Source organism: Pristis pectinata, chromosome 12 (genome assembly GCF_009764475.1).
Source record: "Pristis pectinata isolate sPriPec2 chromosome 12, sPriPec2.1.pri, whole genome shotgun sequence".
Taxonomy (NCBI): domain Eukaryota; kingdom Metazoa; phylum Chordata; class Chondrichthyes; order Rhinopristiformes; family Pristidae; genus Pristis; species Pristis pectinata.
In genome coordinates, this window is record NC_067416.1 from 6171315 (window position 1) to 6192615 (window position 21301).

At 41.9% G+C, this 21301-nt stretch overlaps 1 protein-coding gene across 1 annotated transcript in view; it reads right to left on the reverse strand.

Annotated features, from left to right (window-relative positions):
* Nucleotides 1-6064: 6064 nt before the first annotated feature.
* Nucleotides 6065-21301, reverse strand: part of got1 (glutamic-oxaloacetic transaminase 1, soluble) — a 55518-nt gene continuing 40281 nt past the window's right edge. The window contains exon 9 of the mRNA XM_052027547.1: nt 6065-7845. Coding sequence (XP_051883507.1) covers nt 7706-7845 — 140 coding nt within the window. The 3' untranslated portion in view covers nt 6065-7705. The remainder of the gene's footprint in view (nt 7846-21301) is intronic.

Below are 21301 nucleotides of genomic sequence, written 5' to 3' on the forward strand. Positions count from 1 at the left end.
AGATTCAGCCTGAATGAAAAATTAAAGATGACGCTAAATATTTTCACGTGAGCTGATCTTGCCAATTGCATGTCCTCAATTATAAACTCATGTATTTGATCCCCTCAATGAGCCATGATGAACTAATGTTGTAATCATACTAAGCTAGATGAAACATTATTTTCAAAATAAAGCCTTTATGAATCATTGTATGCTTTTACGTAGATTTATTATGCATATGCACAATAAATATTTTATAAATCCTTTATGCTTTCATGGAATTGATTGTACATCTGAAACATAAAACTAAGGGAAGGGTTACATTCATTGATGTTTAAGTGGGGTTGGGGGTAGAGCTGGAGTCTGAATTGAATCAGAGGGAATGTGACATCAGATTTTGGTTGTATTTTCATAATTGTATTACAATCCTTGCCAGCTAATCATTTGTGGTAATCACGACTCTTCACCGGGGTTGTCTGAGATGATTGAACAGAGATTCTCAGTGGAGGTTTCTAAATGAGAACAATGATCAACTAATTGAACATTTGAAACAGGTTTAGACTGACAGCTGCCTGTAAATCCCAACTGTTCCCTGTCTGGAAAGGCTGAATTGTCAAAATTGTAAATGCTAGCGGGGAAAAGTGTTACTTCCACCTTCTGTTTTTTTAAAGCACATTGAAGTGTGGCAGGAGTGTGCCACACACAGGTTTTATTTAAACAAATAAACCATCCATTGCATTGCCTGACATTTGTGAAAGCTCCATGCTGTAGTTTGGTATTTGCATGTAATTGTCCTGGATTATTGCTTAAATAATGGCTGTAATAGTTTTGCAGCCCAGTGCATTTCCTGTTGTTGGAGGCAACCATAGATGTTAACAGGTAATTCACTGGATTGTTAATTAAGTGAGTGATTGCCTAGTTTGTCCACAAGTTCAGAGCCTCTGCTCTTAAAATAATCTGAAATTTTGGTTTTAATATAAGAATGTGTGGACACCTCTACCAAAGAATTCTAACCTCTTAAATTCCTGTTTTGGTGGTGTTCATTGTAGGAAAATGTCAATAAGCAGGGTGCAGAAGGGAGGGAAATTAGTGCTGATTGAGACCTAGTTTATGCCTCAGAGCAAAAAAAAATTGCAACCATGTACCATTGTCCTTTCCCCAAAGGGTGCTGGCTGAGGTCCCTAAACTATGGAGATGAAATGCAGCAACAGTTTCTGTGTATGCATATATTCCCATCACGTTAACTTTCAACTCATTGCATTTATGTTGTACGACCACTTGAGCTGTAATGCAAGACACCCATTAGATTCCAGGGAATACCATCCCACTTGGATAATCCCTTTTTATAGGATAGCACTTGAAGGCTAGGTTCATTTAGACAAATTTATGCTGTGCTCCCTCCGAGGTCTGTGGAGCCTTACTTGGGTGTGGCACCTGGAACTCCTCGCGATACTATGACAGCTGTCACCTAAGCAGACCACAGCTCCCAACACTCCCAACCCCTTCTATTGCTGAACTTGAGATCTCAAAGCCAGTGCTCCAGTAGCCTTTTCTGTTGTTGAAATGATGTGAAAAAGCACAGAAAATAATCTGTGCACGTGTGCCCCTCATTCTCTTCTCTCTTTCTTCCTTTAGACCTCTTTAGATAAGCAGAAGCATTAGCTGGGAAGGGTGAAGAAAAACTGGAGACATACAAAAGGCCAGAAATTGGGGAGTGCAAGGATTTTGAAATTGTGGGGCTGCTCACCTTCCTGCATCTTACACACTAAACTCCAGGCCTGGTGTGGCCTGAGCACTGTTTAAAATGCAACTCCCCTCATTTCAATCTTAACATCAATGAGTTGACATTATAGGATCAGAGTTGTGCTTTGCGATCAAAGTCAATGGATATTTCAGAATGTAAGAATCTTAATATTCCTACCCAATTATTATTAGAAATTCCAACTAAATCATAGCAGCAAGTGCAGAGTCTGATCTTTGGTAGTATGCTAATCCCATCGCAGATCAGTAGTGATATTAGTCATTTTTTCCAGTGATGAAAGCTGGACTTCCATTCAATCTTTCACTAACACACCCTGGAGGCATATTTTACAATGTTTATTTTTGGAGTCTTCTGATAGGTCAGAGTTAAACCACTGAGTGACTAGCAAGGTCTCAGTTTTAATCCAATTTATGGATTGGTCATCAATAGGAGGCTGCAACAGGCTTCGAGTATCTTTGGAGGGAAAAACATGGGACACCCAAACACCGTCAGGAGACAGCAGAGGGAAACAAGCACTTGTAGACAATGGCTGTGGCCAGGATCAGCCTAGACTTTGATGTGTCAAATTCGTAAAATGTTTAATCAGCACATGGGTGAGGTGGTCAAATGGATGAGTCGCAAGGAAGTAATGCAATAAATTATGTTGAAGTTGCCAAGGAAATGGTGTATGAAAGAGTGGGTTCAGTGCTTAAGGGCAGAGAAGCAGCCTATGATATCAGCTCAAGTGATAACTTTTGACTTCTGTGTAAAACATTGGTCTGTGCCTCCTCATACTGTACCAGGCAGGCACGGCAGTGTAGCGGTTAGTGTAACACTATTACAGCGCCAGCAATCGGGGTTCAATTCCGGCCGCTGTCTGTAAGGGGTTTGTATGTTCTCCCCGTGTCTGCGTGGGTTTCCTCCGGGTGCTCCGGTTTCCTCCCACATTCCAAAGGCGTACAGGTTGGGAAGTTGTGGACGTGCTATGTTGGCGCCAGAAGCGTAGCGACACTTGCGGGCTGCCCCCAGAACACCCTACACAAAAGATGCATTTCACTGTGTGTTTCGATGTACATGTGATTAATAAAGATATTTCATTATTTCAGTATTGCCTCAGTCCCCACCACCAAACCAAGGTAGAATTATCCCATAGAGTCTCATGAGGTTTTCTGAGGCTGCTGACAACTCATTTCAGGCACAGTGTGTGTGGGTGATTGCAGGTCTGGCGTCTCGACAATAAGCAGGAATCTGGTGGATGGTTCCCAAATCCTGGTCGGATACAGACACAACTTACTGAATCTTCTGGCGCAAAGAATGCCTTGATTTTCACAACAGCAGCTTTAAATTCGATATTAGGCCCACGATCAAAGAAATGTGCACAAACACTCAAGAGTACTAGGCTTGATTCCAGGTCGAGAACAAAGACTTAGTTGGAAGCATAAAGGGCAAGAATGTTTTAATTGACTGTTTGTTTTATCAAGGGTTGAATTTCTCTACTCAATCAGTAACAGGTACACAATGGACGCATGGCCTGAATGTAACTAAATGAGGATTGAAGCGATTAGTGGAAAGGCAGGGGCTACGATTTACTCAAAGTGATTGAGATGCATAATCCAAAGCAATTTTCCCCTGAATCAGTAAGAATGATAAATATATGGTTTAACCTGAGAAATTGTTTTGAAAGCTGATTGGAATGAGGAAAAATTACTATTGTTGGCAACACAGAGTAGAACCTGAGCAAAAGGAGAAGCAGGACCTGAAATGGTGCATGATAAAAGACATTCGGACGGGTACACGGATAGGAAAGGTTTAGAGGGATATGGGCCAAACTGGGGCAAATAGGACTAGTTTAGATGGGCATGAATGAGTTGGGCCAAAGGGCCTATTTCTGTGCTGTATACAACTCTAAAGAAGAGTTGACCTTAGTAATGACATTAATAGCTAGAGAAGCTGGCTTCTTGCACATAAATGCCAGTATGTACAGGACTGACCCCAAACAGCCAAGCTGCTGCCTGCCAGTCTTTCTACACTGCTTTGTAATCCAACACTGCAGTGATCAGTTTCCTAAGCCCCTGCTTCCAAGTTCATTCAAAAGGAAAGACCAAGCCCAAATTACAAATGGCAAGCTAAAGAAAAATCGCCGGGTATAAATTTAAAACCTTGTTCAGTCTCCTTGCCATTGGACTAACATCTACAAGGTTAATCAGCGAGGTTACCTTATCAGTACTTGTAGCTTCCACCATCCTACAAGGGAAGAACATGAATGCTGTAAAAACCCCATTGTCTTGCTTCCCTCCAGGCAAGCATTTTGGGCTTTGGGGCAGCTACCACACTTCCTTTGTCTTCATCTGGATGCTCCCTGTTTAGGAGCACTCAGTGATAAGACTATTGAATGGTTCCCTTATACAATGAGATGGTGTATGACCTCACGATCTACCTTGTTGTGATCTTGTACCTTATTGCACTGCACTTTCTCTGTAGCTGTGACACTTTACCATAGAACCATACAGCACAAAACAGGCCCTTCGGCCCACCATGTTATGCCATCCATCAAACCACCCTCACACTATCTAACCCTTTCCTCTGCATATTCCTCTATCTCACATTCCTCCATGTGCCTATCCAACAAACTCTTGAACCTGTCCAATGTATCTGCCTCCACCACCACCCCAGGCAGTGCATTCCATGCACCAACCACTCTCTGGGTGAAAAACCTCCCCCTGACATCTCCCCGAACCTCCCACCCATAACCTTAAAGCCATGCCCTCTCGTCTTGCGCATTGGTGCCATGGGAAGGAGGCGCTGACTGTCTACTCTATCTATTCCTCTCAATATTTTATATACCTCTATCATGTCTCCTCTCGTCCTCCTCCTTTCCAGTGAATAAAGCCCTAGCACCTTAAGCCTGTGCTCACATTCCATAAGCTCTAATCCAGGCAGCATCCTGGTAGATCTCCTCTGCACCCTCTCCAACACCTCCACATCCTTCCTATAATGCGGCGACCAAAACTGAACACACTACTCTAAGTGTGGTCTAACTAAAGTTTTGTAAAGCTGCATCATCACTTCGCAGCTCTTAAACTCAATCCCACAATTTATGAAAGCCAACATCCCATAGGCCTTCTTAACTGCTCTATCCACCTGTGAGGCAACTTTCAGTGAACTGTGAATATGAACCCCCAGATCCCTCTGCTCCTCTACACTGCCAAGTACCTTGCCATTTACCTTGTACTCTGCCCTGGAGTTTGTCCTTCCAAAGTGTACCACCTCACACTTCTCCGGATTGAACTCCATCTGCCACTTGTCAGCTCAGCTCTGCATCCTATCAATATCCCTCTGTAAGTTCCGACAGCCCTCCACACTATCCACACCACCGATCTTAGTGTCATCCGCAAACTTACTAACCCAGCCTTCCACCCCCTCATCTAAGTCATCTATGAATATCACAAAAAGTAGAGGTCCCAGAACCGATCCCTGCAGGACACCACTAGTCACTGCCTTCCAATCCGAGGGCACTCCTTCCACCACAACCCTCTGCTTTCTACAGGCAAGCCAATTCCTAATCCACACAGCCAAGCTTCCCTGGATCCCTTGGCCTCTTGACCTTCTGAAGAAGCCTACCATGAGGAACCTTATCAAACGCCTTACTAAAATTCATATAGACCACATCCACCGCGCTACCCTCATCAATCTTCCTCGTCACCTCCTCAAAGAACTCTATCAGGCTTGTGACGCAGTACTCTGTACTGTTACTGTTTTTACCTGTACTACATTAATGCACTCTGTACTAACTTAATGTAACTGCACTGTGTAAAGAATTGATCTGTGAGATCGGTTTGTAAGACAAGTTTTTCACTGTACCTCGGTACAAGTGACAATAATAAACCAATACCAATACCAAAATAATGGTGGGTTAAAGGCGTTCAGTTAACGTTAGTTAGACTTTTAAAAAATCACTCTGGTGGGGAAGAGAGATGATGTTATTTGCAATCACACAAATTTTGCTCAAATGTTATCAAATCCTTAAGTTTTCCTTGAGGACCCAAACTGATGGGTGTGTCATCGGCTGAGATCCTAGATACTATTACTGTACCATTATCAACTCTCACCTCCATGAGATCCTAGATACTATTACTGTACCATTATCAACTCTCACCTCCATGACCCCAGCCAAAGAGTGAGAGTGGAACAGAAACAACTTGTCGTTCATCCTGAGGGGTGCTCCACTGCAGTGAATTCTAGGTCAACAAGTGCGGCTGTTGTAGACGCTGGGAAACCACCACTTTCCACGGACACTACCAGCATCTCCTTAGACTGTGAGAATGAGTGAAAAGAATAAAATCATAATTTTTAAATCTTTATTTTGTTTTGATGTGACACATTTATACATAAACTCACATTAGCCAGACTTGTACAACCCAAATATCTTTGGGAAATTCTTAAAAGACTATAAGCAGTTTATAGCAAATGCATATACTGAATCAGTGCTAATTACTTGATCAGGTATTAGCAGTCAATCTATCCATTGTATCATCAAATACTACAAAACAATGAGATGCAAGGACTTCAGGATGCAAACAGTTAATAGAGGTAGCAGAATCCCCATCCTGCCTTTCTCCATAACCCCATCCACCTTCCTAAATCAAAATGTTTCATTTTTTTTCCTAAATTAATCTGAAGAAAATTATTATTATATGTAAACTCTACTTGAGAATATTCCCTATAGGAACTCCCATCTTAAGTGACATGGTGGTACAGAGTCAACTCCAGTCTGGTTACATTCATATGCTGTTCATTAACTCGTTAACAAGCTCAACTGATATTCCAATAGCTTCTTATCTTCTGCTAAGAAAAATAACTAATCAGTATGGTTATTGTTTTGAAAGTATTTCACAGGAGAGGGCTTAAGACCAGACATTTAATACTATGTGGATCACAAATACTATTTCCAGACTAAAATTGCATCATTAACTTGCTAAGGTTTAGGATTCTCTGACTCTGATGTTACTGAGTCCTCCAGCTGGAATGCTACCTTCAAAATCTTCCTGAGTCAAGCAACTTAGTGCCCTCACTGCACCACACAACCCCTTCAATTTGGATTAGACCCAAATTAGTAATTCTCTATTTTTCAGTCACACTAGTTAAAAAGTTAACAGTTAGAAGCACAGCAATCCAAGGCCCCATCGTGGCTGTATAATTACGGCAACTCAGTCAAACACAACAGGCAAATACACCTGGATGGAATTACTTCTGTCCCTGAGGTATTGATCCTACTCATTGAACTTTGCTTCTATTACAGTACATTAAGAAACAGGTCAAAGAAATAAGCAATTAGCCCATCAGCCAATTCACCACAGGATGATGTATGAAGCAGATCAGCTGCCACCTCACATAGACCAAGCTCCCCATCTCCAAGACTGGACTGTTTACTGACAACGCGCTTGGTTGAGAGGATCTGATCATGATAAAAAGGCCTCAACACAACAGATCAATTTGAGTGCATTTAGAATTCATTCTACAATTGCATTTTGAAAATTATTACATGCTGTTGAATATCCTTATACACATCTACTGGAAGATTGACACTACAATTTACCTTAAAGCATGTCATTAGCTTAAACTGAGATCGACTAAACAGCAACATGTGGATGAAAACTTTGTTCTCAACAAATTAATCCATTCAAGACCTCACTTTCCACACCTCATCATCACTCCTGTGGTAAAGCTGAAGGGAACATCGCTCCAATTTAAACATGAAGAAATTAAAAGCCCTCTTGCTCTTCTGGCATCTAATTTTTTTCAAGGTTTTCCTTTGGAGAAAGGAAACCACAGAACATCAAAAACATTTGAGTATTACCCAATTACCCAACAGGGTATTATAGAAAATCCTGCATTAAGGGCATGAGAATCTGCAACACCAAAAAAACAGCCGCTATCACATACACACAGTCACATCTACAGATTGCTTCAGAAGTGAGTTCTTGTTTACTGGCCGCTTGTCACTGCTTCTTTAATGGATTCAGCCACGTAATCCAGGTTGGAAGTGGTCAGACCGCACATATTGATGCGGCCGTTAGCCAATAAATAGATGTGTTTCTTCTTAACCATGTAATCAACCTGAGAAGCTGTTGAGGAGAAGGAGAAAATACACAAATGGTCAGAACTCATTTTTCATGGCCAAACGATCCATTTTGCTTAAATGGAAGGATCCAATACCCCCTACTACTTTTCAATGGTTCTCTCAAACTATATCATGTTTAAACTTGGAAAAAATTAGGAGTGGTACTGTCGATCCTTCGCTTAAATTTGAAGATATTTGGAGTCCATTTATTCAATATTTTCACATGATTTAGATCCCCTTTCAATAACTTTCCAACGTAGAGGAACAGAGTTCACGACATAATATTGCTCTGTTTCTACTGAGAAATTTTAGTCCAGACTTTTTTTTCTTTTTTTTTGTTTGTTTTTTTTTGAAATTTTTCTGTTTGGTTTAGTTTGGTTTGATATATTGTTTATAATTTTTCTTATTGATTTGGGAATTTTTTTTCTCTTTTTTTATTTATATAATAAATCTTTTTCTTTCCTTTCTTTTATATTATATTCACTTACTAAGAGATCATTGGATCTACAGATTTTTTTTATATTTTGTTGTTCTTTATGATTATCTATGCCATGATTGTTCTCCTGATCTCTTTGTATTACATGTACAAACACTGATGTTATATATTAGTCTGTATTAATTTGAAAACTAATAAAAAGATTGAAAAAGAAAGAACTCATTTCTCTTTGAGACTTTGCCTTTAGTTTACTCCTTTAACTGGTTTGTAAAATGGAAATTGATGATTAAAAATGGCTTAATCAAACTTCGAAACCTTGAATTAACTTGGATAGATAAATTATCCCAATAATCTTTAAGAAACAGTTTAATGTACAAAGATTGTCAGTACTAGTAGTGGAACAATTTTGCCTGAAGCAGTTCGAAACGAATGTTAAGAAAATATAATCTCAGAAGTTTAGGAAGACACTCAAGTGTTAATTCTCCTGTTTTAAATTACAACTCTGTTATATTTGCTTCCTGGCTTACAAAGTTCTACTAGATTTGGACAAGGGATCGATTGTAATGTAACCGTTTGCCAATGATACTAAACTAGGTGGCAGGGTGGGGATTTAGAGAGGCTTCAAGAGATATAGACAGACTGAGTGACTGATCAAAGACATGGCAAATGGAATATGATGTATAATTTATGTTCCGTGTGTTGTCTGTACCTACGTGCCTGTGATACTGCTGCAAGTTTTTCATTGCACCTGTACCTCACCGTACTTGTGCACGTGACAATAAACTCAACTTAATAATGCAGAAAGATCTGAGGTCATCCACTTTGATAAAGAAGTAGAAACACAGACTATTTTAGTATAATGATGAGATTGAAGGGTTTGCTGTTCGGAGTAAGCTGGATATTCTTGTACACTGAAAGTTAACATGCAGTTTCAGCAAGCAATTAGGAAGACAAACAGTATTTATTGTGAGAGGGTTTGAGTACAAGAGTAGAGACATATTGCTCCAATTATATGAAGCCTTGGTGAGATTGCATCTGAAGTATTGTGAAATATTGTCTCCTAAGCTGTGGATATGTTTGTGACACGTGCACTGAAAGTTCAACTGATTGATTCCCAAGATGGCGGGTTTATTGGAAGAGCAGAGATTAGAGCTAAAATCTTCAGAGTTCAGAAGAGTGCATGATCTCAATGAATTGTACAAAACTCCTGAGGCTTTGAAAGGCGAAAACAAAACAGCAGATGATGGAAATCTGGAATAAAACAGAAAATGCTGGAAGTGCCCAGCAAGTTGCACAGCATCTGTGGAGACAGAAATGGGTCGATAAGGAGCTTGACAGGGTGGATGTAGAATTGAGCTCACTCTGACTGCAATGTTTAGAACCAGGGCTCAGCCATTCAGGACCGAGTTGAGAAGAAATTTCTCCACCAACAGGATAGTGAGTCTTTGAGCCTTCACAGCCATCTTGGGTAAAGAATTCCACTTGCTGAGTATTTTTAAGCCAGAGATCAGAAGATTTTTATACTGGAAGCAAGATACGTATCTGGAAGAGCTGGGTTCGAAAATCCTACAATACCTATGATGGTTTATTGAATTTTTACAATTACACAAGAACGCAACCATGTAGTAGACGCAGGAGTGGGCCATTCGAGTCCTTGCAACTTCTCCAGCATCTAATACTATAGCTGATCCTTTACTTCAGTACCAACTCCCTTGTCCTTGATTCCCTTCAGCCTATCAATCTGTCTGGAATGTACTCAGTGAATGAGCTGCCACAGCCCACTTAGGTAGAGAATTCTGAAGATTCACCAGCCATCTTTTTGCAGCTACCATTGGGCAGGATGTACAGAAGCCTGAAGTCCCACACCACCAGGTTCAGGAACAGCTAATTCCCTTCAATCATTTGGTTCTTGAACCAACCAGCACAACCCTAATCCCGACAGTTTAGCAACACTATGACCACTTTGCACTAAAATGGACTTTGTTCTTTTGTGTTCTTTCTTGTAAAAATTGTTTATACTTTATGTTTAATTTAAGTTTTTCTTGTGAATGCTGCTTCTCAGTTTCTCACTATCTTATCATCAAAGATCCCCACCATCGGGCAGGAGGTACAGAAGCCTGAAGTCCCACACCACCAGGTTCAGGAACAGTGACTTCCCTTCAACCACTTGGTTCTTGCACAACTCTAATCACTACGGTTTAGCAACACTAAGACCACTTTGATCACTTTGTATTAAAATGTACATTTTTATTTGTTCTATTTGTGTTCTTTCTTGTAAAGACTGTATAATTTACATTTATGTTTTTCTTGTGAATGCTGCTTATCTGATGCTCTGTGCCTGTGATGCTGCTGCAAGGAAGTTTTTCATTGCACCTGTGCATACATGGACTTGTGCATCTGACAATAAACTCTGACTTTATTACTGTTCTGAACGGCCAACCCTTTTGATATTATGACCCCTGGTTCTAGATATCCTTGTATTTACCCTGTGGAACTGTGCAAAACATTGTGGGTCGCATCATCTAATCCAGTATCCACCCACCCACTCAGGAAACAATGAGTCTGCTGAACTCCCAGCTGAGTGCGGCAGGCTGACCAGGTCCCACTTGCCAACAATCAGCACGCAGAGAAGGTTGGGAGACCCATCTCCGTGCTCACTGATCTCATTTCTTTTATTTCACAGATGACTGACATGGAAAGTTTTGGCACTGTCTCTCATCTGTCCGCTTTTTTTGGGATGGGGAATGGCCTCATACCCTGTCTGACTAAAGGACAGAGCTAAGAAATCTCTGCATGTCAATCCAAGAGTTAAAAACTTTTAAATACTTTTCAAAATTAGAGCCGGCTACTGCTTTCTTTTAATTGCCCAAAATACCTGCCTTGTAACAACTGGGCAGTATCACCAAGTTCTCTCCTCCCCCATACACCTAGCCTTGGAGTCTCAGGCACTGGGGTCTCACTCAACTGGAGGTCTCCCACCACTGAGCAGTTCAGCTCTGGTGAAAGATCTCTGGATGACAGAGGCGAGGGGATCCCAGTGGTGGAGTGACACTGGCAAATAGAGGGTGATGCCAGGCCCGGTAGTGTAGCGGTTAGCGTAACGCTATCACAGCGCCAGTGACCCAGGTTCAATTCCAGCCGCTGTTTGTAAGGAGTTTGTATGTTCTCCCCGTGTCTGCGTGGGTTTCCTCTGGGTGATCCGGTTTCCTCCTAATTCCAAGGACGTACGGGTTAGGAAGTTGTGGGCATGCTATGTTGGTGCCGGAAGCGTGGCGACACTTGCGGGCTGCCCCCAGAACACTCTACGCAAAAGATGCATTTCACTGTGGGTTTCGATGTACATGTGACTAACAAAGATATCTTATCTGATTGGTACAGTGATCGACAAGACACTCATTGACCCAGCCACCTTCTGACTAGAAGCAAGGGCAAATACTGCCAGTTACTCTAATAACAGGCATTCAGATGATCCAACCCTGTACAAGGAGATCACTTCTCACTCTTCTAAGCTCCAGAGTGTATAGCCTCAGCCTGTTAATCTCTCCGAACTGGACAATCCTCCCCACGCCAGGATTCTGCCACTATTGCAAGTATATATTTCCTTAGGTAAAGAGGCCACACATTGCAGAACACTGCAGTCTCGCCAAGACTATATAACCTGATGCCTATATAACCTAACCTATAAAACCAGCCTAAGCTGATGCAATTAACTTTTATAGCTAAATAGATTGACAGTATATATATACAATTGTGGGAGCTGAACAGAATGATCCATCCGTTTGAAGGTTCTACTCTGCTCAACAATGTGAAGGTGTTAATTAACCAAAAGTTGATGGCCTTGAACAGTAAACTGCTGTAAGTAATCAATGCCCGTGAAACAATAATGGTGCTATTTTATATGTGCCTTTGCACTCTCTTATTCAATCTGAAAAATCAACTGCAACAAATCTTCACAAAGTCTGTTGGATTTGGCTAGCAACCTTTATTTTTTGAAATTGATTCAAGAAACCCATCAGCAACCTCGAACTTGCAATTGCAAAGCTTTCAGCACACAACTTAATAAATAAGATTAAATTTGACCACATGTATGAATACAAGATTGTGTTAACCTTAGCTCATCAGCTGGACTCTGATGTCAGAATGAATAAGTCAAACTCCAGTGTGGGACCAGGGCACATAATCTAGGCTGGCTGTTTAGTGAACACCAAGGGAATGATTCACTGTTAAAACCAGTGATCCTGTTCAAATGAAACTTAGAATTCAAACAGCAAGAGATTTCCTGTCCAGTGTATTCTGAGTATATGCTTTGGAACCTGAGTAATGTGCAGATTGGATACGAGGTTTGCTCATAATTTCAGCACACTTCATCACCCGTGGAGAGTTTGGTTGCACATGATGTTGTCTTCAATTTGTCCCTTTAAGCCGGTAAGCAAGTAAGATACAATTTCTTTATTAGTCACAGGTACATCAAAACACACAGTGAAATGCATCTTTTGCGTAGAGTGTCCTGGGGGCAGCCCACAAATGTCACCACGCTTCCGGCGCCAACATAGCATGCCCACAACTTCCTAACCCGTACGTCTTTGGAATGTGGGAGGAAACTGGAGCACCCAGAGGAAACCCACGCAGACATGGGGAGAACGCACAAACTCCTTACAGACAGCGGCCGGAATTGAACCCGGGTTGCTGGCGCCATAATAGCGTTACGCTAACCGCTACACTACCGTGCCGCCCAATAAGATGTTGGCCATTTTTCCACACAGAGTGGAATTCCAAAGTTCCATTCCTGAACCCGGCAAAGGTGAGAAGTAGGTTGTTCACCAAAGGGAACAGTGCGCTGAATTGGGACATCAGCGGTCTCACTGCAATCAATGTGATGACAAAATCTGACACCGCGTTTGTGACCCTGACGTGATTCGAACACGCAGCCTTCCAATCTGGAGTCAGACGCGCTACTGTTGCGCCATGAGGTAGATTGGTTAAAATGATCCTGACCAGGAAGAGCACAGGGTTAAGCCCTGGAACTGGCTGAGTGGGTTAACCACAGGATCCCCAGGCACAAGAGAAACATTGATGAGACATTCCCCACAGTGGACTTCTTCCCATCTTACTTTTCCCCGGACAATGGACGGTCTCACAACTCTGCTTGGCAACTCTCAGAGAAGTCAAGCTGCTTCAGAGATAAATGTATTAATGTCACAGCAAAATGGATCTACTTTCAGAGTCTGTTTGACAGGTGTGGGATGAGATCAAATGTTTAAAATTCTATTGAACAACAACTTGCAAACGACGTAACCCACACAAGAATTTAGCAAATGTGCAAGAGATAAAAAGAAAGAAATGTAAAATTGAGGCATCACATTCTAACATCGTTATCCTTGATTTTAAGTCTTTCTACGGTCTCATAGAATCCGTCTCTAATCTCCTTCAGCATTATAACCCTCTGTAGCCTTCCAATTCTGGCCTTATTGGTTGTCCCCAAATTCCATTGCTCCGACACTGCCGATTATGCCTTTTCTTGTCAATAACCCTGCTCTGAAATTCAACCCTAAAACCTCTATTTCGTCCTTTAAAACTCTCTCAAAAATCTCCCTCGATCACTTGCCCTAATATAAATCCTTATGTGGTTCAGAGTCAAGTTCTGTCTCATAACACTCAGGTTTTGCTCTGTTAAAAGGTGCTGTATAAATATTAGTTCTCAACGTGTGTGTAATGAAAATTGGGGAGAGGTGATAGAGCAAAAAGGAGAGGTGTCACAGCGTAAATGCACGAGGGAAGGAGAAAAGAGAGAGAAAGTGAGAGTAGCAACCAAGAGACAGAGAACAAAGACTCTTTTCATTCAGCCTGGTTTTCCATTCCTGAATGCAGTCCTGAAGACATACAGCAGATTACGTGGGGATATCTGACTGGGATGGTACAGCACTCAGCTTTGAAATTTCAACCTGCTTCATTATCCAGCATTACAGGTGACAAACTGGCCCACAGACAATATGTGGGATAAAAGGCGTGCTTGTGAATCCCAAGGAAAGGCCCAAACACTTTTGTTAGTGTACTAGAAATAGGTGGATTGAGAATCAAAGGCTAGATTAAAAAATAATATCCTGTGGACTATTTTAGTGAACTGCGGCTTCTGTCCATTCGCAAGGCTATCCCACTCCCAAAAACAAAAATACCATGCAATCGGATTCCCTCCTCAAAATATTTTAAAAATCCTGGCATAAAACAGTGGCCGGTGACATACTTGCGGTCGTCTGGTAATTAGTGTTGAGCAAAGGGCAGAGGACTGCAAGAAACTACAGAGAGTTGTGGACACAGCCCAGCGCATCACGGACACCAGCCTCCCCTCCTTGGACTCTTGTCTTTACCTCTTGCTGCCTTGGTGAAGCAGCCAGCATAATCAAAGACCCCACCCACCCAGGTCATTCTCTCTTCTCTTCCATCGGGTAGAAGATACAGGAGTCTGAGGGCACGTACCACCAGACTTAAGGACAGCTTCTATCCCGCTGTGATAAGACTATTGAACAGTTCCCTTATACGATGAGATGGACTATGACCTCACGATCTACCTTGTTGTGACCTTGCACCTTATTGCACTGCACTTTCTCTGTAGCTGTGACACTTTGTACTGTTATTGTTTTTACCTGTACTACCTCAATGTAACTGCACTGTGTAATGAATTGACCTGTACGAACAGTATGCAAGACAAGTTTTTCACTGTACCTCGGTACAAGTGACAATAATAAACCAATACCAGACGTAGAAGGATGCAAAAAACATTAAAACTTGAAATTGGGTCTGGAAAGAGAAAGAGCAAAACAAAATGTGTGCGTGTGTGTGTGCGCCTCTGGGAAACAATTGAACTGGCTACAATCTGCCAGTCTGCCTTAACAGCTCCACTGGGTAATTTAGGAGTTGCCAACAGTTGGACACTGTGTGTCTACCAGCCACCCTGGCCTTTCACCCAGCTCCACACAGAGCCGGCTCGACTCTGAGGCAGATGAGGGTCCTCGAGTGGATTCTTTATCTGATACCTGGGGTCTTTTTCCAAACAGAAAGAGATACCTCCTGGCAGCCATCAAAAGACCCTGGTGGTATGTTATGTGTTCATCTAATTGACTCCTTCAGGGCACCAAAACAGACGCTCTCAACAGACTCTCAAATTGCACAAGCTCCTTCACTAAGCCAAACAGTCTGCTTCCCATTAATAAAAGTATGATGCAAAGTTTTTTTTTCCTTTTTTTTTGTATAAAGTTCTTCAGCCCTTTGTGAATCTGCAACTATCCAAAGCAAAACACATAGGCAGAGCAGCTGGATAACATTACTGCTTAAAGTATTGTATGGTACAAAGATCGGCTGGACGGGGGAAGTTTATCAATTAGGGCAGTTGTTTTGAATTAAAAGACCTGTAAATAGCGAAACCAAACTAACAGGGACCATCGCGAAGCCAATGACGCTGTGGGTACTAACAAAGACCTCCGCTAATCCACCAACACCTCACACTGCGGTTTTCACTGCAACGACTTATCGAGCTCTGAAGAACGGGTCTGTGCAGCTTATTACAGAAATAAAATGGAAAACTTCCTCAGACATGAAACAATTTTATACCATGATGATCCAGAGGATGACTAATAGCTTGAGGGCTGGCAATGTGTTAACTTAGAAATAAAGCTGGGTGCTCGTATGATCCCCATCTCATCTTTAGGAAGTCTTAAAACCTTTCATTTGCAGCAAGTTGCCCTTGAACTCCAGTCTCTTATGTAGTCAGTTTAATGCACGGCAAGATTCCGCAACCATAAAATTAGAAATGTTTTTGGCACATTACTTGAGGTAGGTGTGCTGGCTGCTCTGCTTTGAATAATACCACAGGACCTGTAACAACTGCCCGAGCCAAGAAAGGGAAAAACAGAATGGAACCTCAATGCAATGCCTCCAACTGCAAAACAGACAAATCCTATATGGAGCAGTTTAGCAGGAAAACCAAACAACAAACTGAATTCCCTTGACAAGACAGGACAGGAAGCAACACACAACAAATAAAAACAAGGTAAGCATTATCCATCAACAGGAAGTGTGTGGTTCAGATAAGACCCACCAACGGTATTTTTGGAAAATAGTTTCATTCAGTCAAACAGTAAAGTCACCAGTTGCATACTCCAGTGGGGAGCTGTGTTCGAAGGGAACAGCTGGAACTCCCAGAGAACTGAGTTTCCATCTGAAAGTGATCCATCACTTAAAATTTTAGAATTTAAAAGCAAATCAGTATTGTTTTCCAGTGCTATTGTGGAGAAACTACGTGGCAGCACTTGCTGGAGGTACATGACACGAGAGAAAGCATTATTTCCCAAGACTTGATGGGCACTGAAAAATCAAAAATAAACACTGCAGATGCTGGGAATCTCAAATACCAAAATATATATGCTCCTGACGCAGGGTTTTGACCAGAAACGTCAACAATTCTTTTCCCCTCCACAGATGCTGCTTGACTCGCTGAGTTCCTCCAGCAGATTGTGTGTGGCTCCACATTCCAGCACCTGCAGTCTCTGGTGTCTCCTAAAATATCAATGGTGTGCAAATGACAGGCACTGCCCACCAGTACTGGATTCCAATCTTGCAACTTTAACAGCAACATGAACACAATGCTGAAAACGGATTCCCCAGAGTAAGCTTCCCTTTGAATGGGGCATAGAGCTCGTCAATATATGAAATATAGTTTCATATATTTTATAGAAACTGCTATGAGTTTGAAGGCATCGTTATGAGAAGATGTCAGATCAAATCAGCTCTGCTGCCATAAGGATTCTTTAATTTAAAACTCTAGAATTCCCAACACTGGAACTTGTAAGGAGCAGTCTGCAAACTCATCCTTTGCACTAATTCTATTCACAACTCTCAAGCATCAAACAAACGTCAAGCCAAGCTTGGGTGTTCTGAAGGTGCCACAAAGCTAAGCAACACACAGGGCAATTTTTTTCAATTCATGAAGGCGTCCACTGGACTCAAACCTAACTCCTCCACCACTAGTGGCTACAGGGTGCAACACAACATCTGACCATATCACCTCCCAACCCCACAAGCCATAATGTTAAGGGGAGCAAGAGGGGGAACATCAAAAACATTGCTTCCTTTCAAAGCTGTATCAAGCTGTACCTGTATATCAATCCTATCTGAACAATGAAGGTGTGCAAGGAACACTCCAGGAAACTGCACTGTTTAACCCCCTTCTTAAGGCAACTGAATGCAGCATCATCAACCTCACCTGCAAGCCAAGGATGAAAACTAAAGCATGCTCCCAAAAATACCCAACATGGAATATATCCCACAGTGCGGCCAACATGGTACCCACTGACCAATAAACATGAAGAATCACACAGAACACAGGGAGCAGGATCAATCACAAAGCATGTTCCACAATATGGTGGGACTGCTGTTCAAGGAGCAAGTCAGATGGAACCACCAGCAATGGAGTCACCAGCTCTGCCAATAACATGGCTCAAATACGAGACTGCAGGCAAGTGAGACATCACCAAAGTGGTATCTGATCACAACAGCTGTGAAACAAGTCCATACATCCACTGCCATTCCTTGTTCCAGGCTAAATTGTTCATGAATATAGTGAAGTCTTCCTCCCGAGCCCATTACTTCAAAGCTGAAACTAATGACACATGCAGACACTCAGTGCCACACCTAAATGGCAGGGCTCAGACTCAAGTGAAGGTGAAGGACAGGACATGATCTTCCCAACCTGAAATACACCTTTTGTTTCCTTTGGTGTGTCCATGACTTCTTTTCAAGTGACTAACTATGATATTAGCTCAATTCACACCAACACAAGGTCAATTCTGCCCGACAGCAGGACAAAATAAAAACTGATTTTCAGGTAAGAAATCTACCTATCCTGACCTAATACAATTCTTCAATAAACAGGCATTTAGCTGGAGGGGTGGGATGGCGTTCCAACCTCACCTGCCTGAACCAGCAACTCACTGGAGCGTAGGAGACTGATAGATGTGTATAAAATCATGAGGGGCATAGATATAGTGAATGCACACAGTCTTTGTTCCCAGGAAAAGGGAATCAAAAACTAGAGGGCATAGGTTTAAGGTGAGAGGGGAAAGATTTAAAAGGGGACCTGAGAGGCAACTTCACACAGAGGGTGGTGCGTATATGGAACAAGCTGTGTTTGAGGCAGGTGCAGTAACACTTAAAAGACAGCTGGGCAGGTACGTACGTGAATAAGAAAGGTTTAGAGAGATATGGGCCAAATATGAGCAAATGGGACTAGCTTAGATGGGTCTTGGTCAGGATGGACGAGTTGGGTTGAAGGGCCATTCCCATGATGTATTACTGTATGACTCTAACCGCGATAGAAATCAGAAGGCCACCAGACACCTTCTATACTGTGGGTGCCTTCACAACTCTGCTGCTGCTGCAAACAATATTTATTTTCTCGTTCTGGCTCCAGGCATAGTAGTTCTCAGAAATCACATCGCAGAGTCTTGCCAGCAGTATTATCCTCTTCCTTCCAATCTTTAACTGTTGAGCACCAAGGTTCAAAATGTGCCATGGTGTCCAGGGTTGGAACAGAGCAGTGGCTCCGAATGTTTGAATATAACCTGTCACTTACATACATGAGGAAGCAGAGGGAAAGAACCCAAATCACTGATAAAGATAAGGTCCTGGTGGCAAATCTCATCTCAATTTTCCCCACCTCACTCCAATTCTTGAGGCAAACAGAGTGAATATTAGAAATGGTGCATAAGAGAAATTCTAGCAGATAGATTTTGTTTGAAAAAAAACCCACTGCATTCTTTAGGAGAAATATCTAGAGAGAGCTCAGTTGCTTGGAGACTCCTGCAAGACAGATGCTTTGGCAACAGCATTATTGAAGGTCTTTGTAGGAACTCTTCTGGCTGCTCAGAGCTTTCAACACAATTAGACTGACAATAAACAGAGACGACCCCAGGCACATTCTATAATGGTTTGTGCAAACACTGCAGCTGCCGGCAATAAATGCTACAATGAAAATCTGCAAAAATTTCCAAGCTATTTGCCAGGTGCACTAAAGGAGGAATGGACTAGTCTTGATATCCGTCACATGAATTGGGAACAGCTGAAGATCCCGGAGTTTAAACTATAGCAGGCACTTGGCACCAGCCAAGATCTCAAGCACCACATGTTAGAGGAGGCCTATTCAGCTTCCTCTACAACCTGCCTATAGCAAATTCCTGTAACAAACCTTGAAATGTTGCTCTTCATTTGCTCCCAGTATTGCAATTTCAATACATGCCTCTATAAAATAGCTAGAAGTTATTTGTTAGGTGTAAAAAAAAACCTGATTATGAATTTTTAAAGGAAAAAACAGACCAAATATTTCTATACTCTCACAAACTCAGGGCATCCTAAGCACTTTATAGTTAAAGAATTATTTTTGAGGTATGGTCACTGTTGTAGGAAATGTGACAGCCTATTTGCAAACAAGCAGTAACATGATTGTCACTGATCATGTTTTATTGGTGTTGATTAAAGGATATATATTAACTAGGATATTGGGATGAACTTTATCTTCCTTCAAAAGTGCTGCAGGATTTCCTACAGCAACCTGAGAAGGCAGATGGAGCTTCAGTTTAATGTCTCGGCAAATCGTAGAAGATCTCTGTCAGCGTTGCACTCTTGTCGAGCATCGGATCATCAGGATAGATACTGTGCTCTCCTGAAACTTTGAAATGTTTCTTATACCTGCCTCTTAATTGCTTAGCCTCACAGCTTATGGCTCGGGATCAATATTTTTCTTGTTACACTTTTGAGAAGCATCTTGGAATTTGTTATTTGGTAAAAGCACTATTTAAATTTATTGTGGAATCCACATCCTCTGACACAGAGGCAAGAGTGCAACTGATCAGCCATTGCAAACAACATTAGACTTTGTTCTCGTCGAGATCCTGCCCCAGCCCACACTTCCCCCTCTCCCCCTCATTGAATTTTTCCAGGTTTCAGCTCATTCGGGAAATCACATTTTTGCTTTTTGGGGAATGGGTAAGAGACCTTCCAAATAAAGAGCCAATACTTGTTTGGATTGGTAGCTGGTAGTGAGTGTTGACTGCTTTGGGCTGCACTAAGTTTACAATATCGGATGTAATGACATTGATGTCTTATTTCTAAAACTGAAAAGGTCACTGTCACCTACCGATTCCTGGGCAAGTCTCATCCATTTCCATCTTATTTCACAGACCTGTGACCTTCACTTGGATTGCTAAGACATATTATAAAATCCTCGCAGCACAGAAATGGGTAACAGGTTCACACTGGTGCTTAAGATGCACAGAAACATCTCCACACTTTTCAGCCAAACCCATCGACATCCGCCCCTGTGCTTAGGTAACTTTCACTTGTGGATCTATGATATTCAACTCAACTACTCTCTGGGAAAAGTAGTTCCTCCTGAATTCCCTCCTGGATTTATGAGTGACTTTGTTATTAATAGCTCTGTTTGCAACTCATAACCTAATTCATCTTTTCTAACCTAGAGATCAATGTTATCCAAATGTATCACTGCTACCTGGAGGACTTGACCCATTGAGTCAATGAGCTAATTTTTCTGTCCCACTCAGACACCTAGGAATGAAAGTGATTGCTATGCTTAACAGTGAAAACCAACTGTTCTTCAGGCAGGGTTCACTAGAAAACGAGAGTTTTATGTAAAAAGTGTTCAGAAGACTGCAGATTTCTCCAAAAAAAAACAGAAATCCACTGAACAAGAAGTTAACTACGAAACATATTGCGGATCACCCAAATACATCTGAGACACAAGAGACTGCAGATGCTGGAATCTGGAGCAAGAAACAATCTGCTGGAGGATAGTCCTAATGCAGGGTTTCAACCCAGAATGTTGACAACTCCTCCCCCCCCCCCCCCCCCCCCCACAGATGCTGCTCGACCCACTGAGTTCCTCCAGCAGATTGTTTGTTGACCCTTATACATCTCCATGCTTCCATATGACGTAGGAAGTCATAGACTCTGTGCCAGG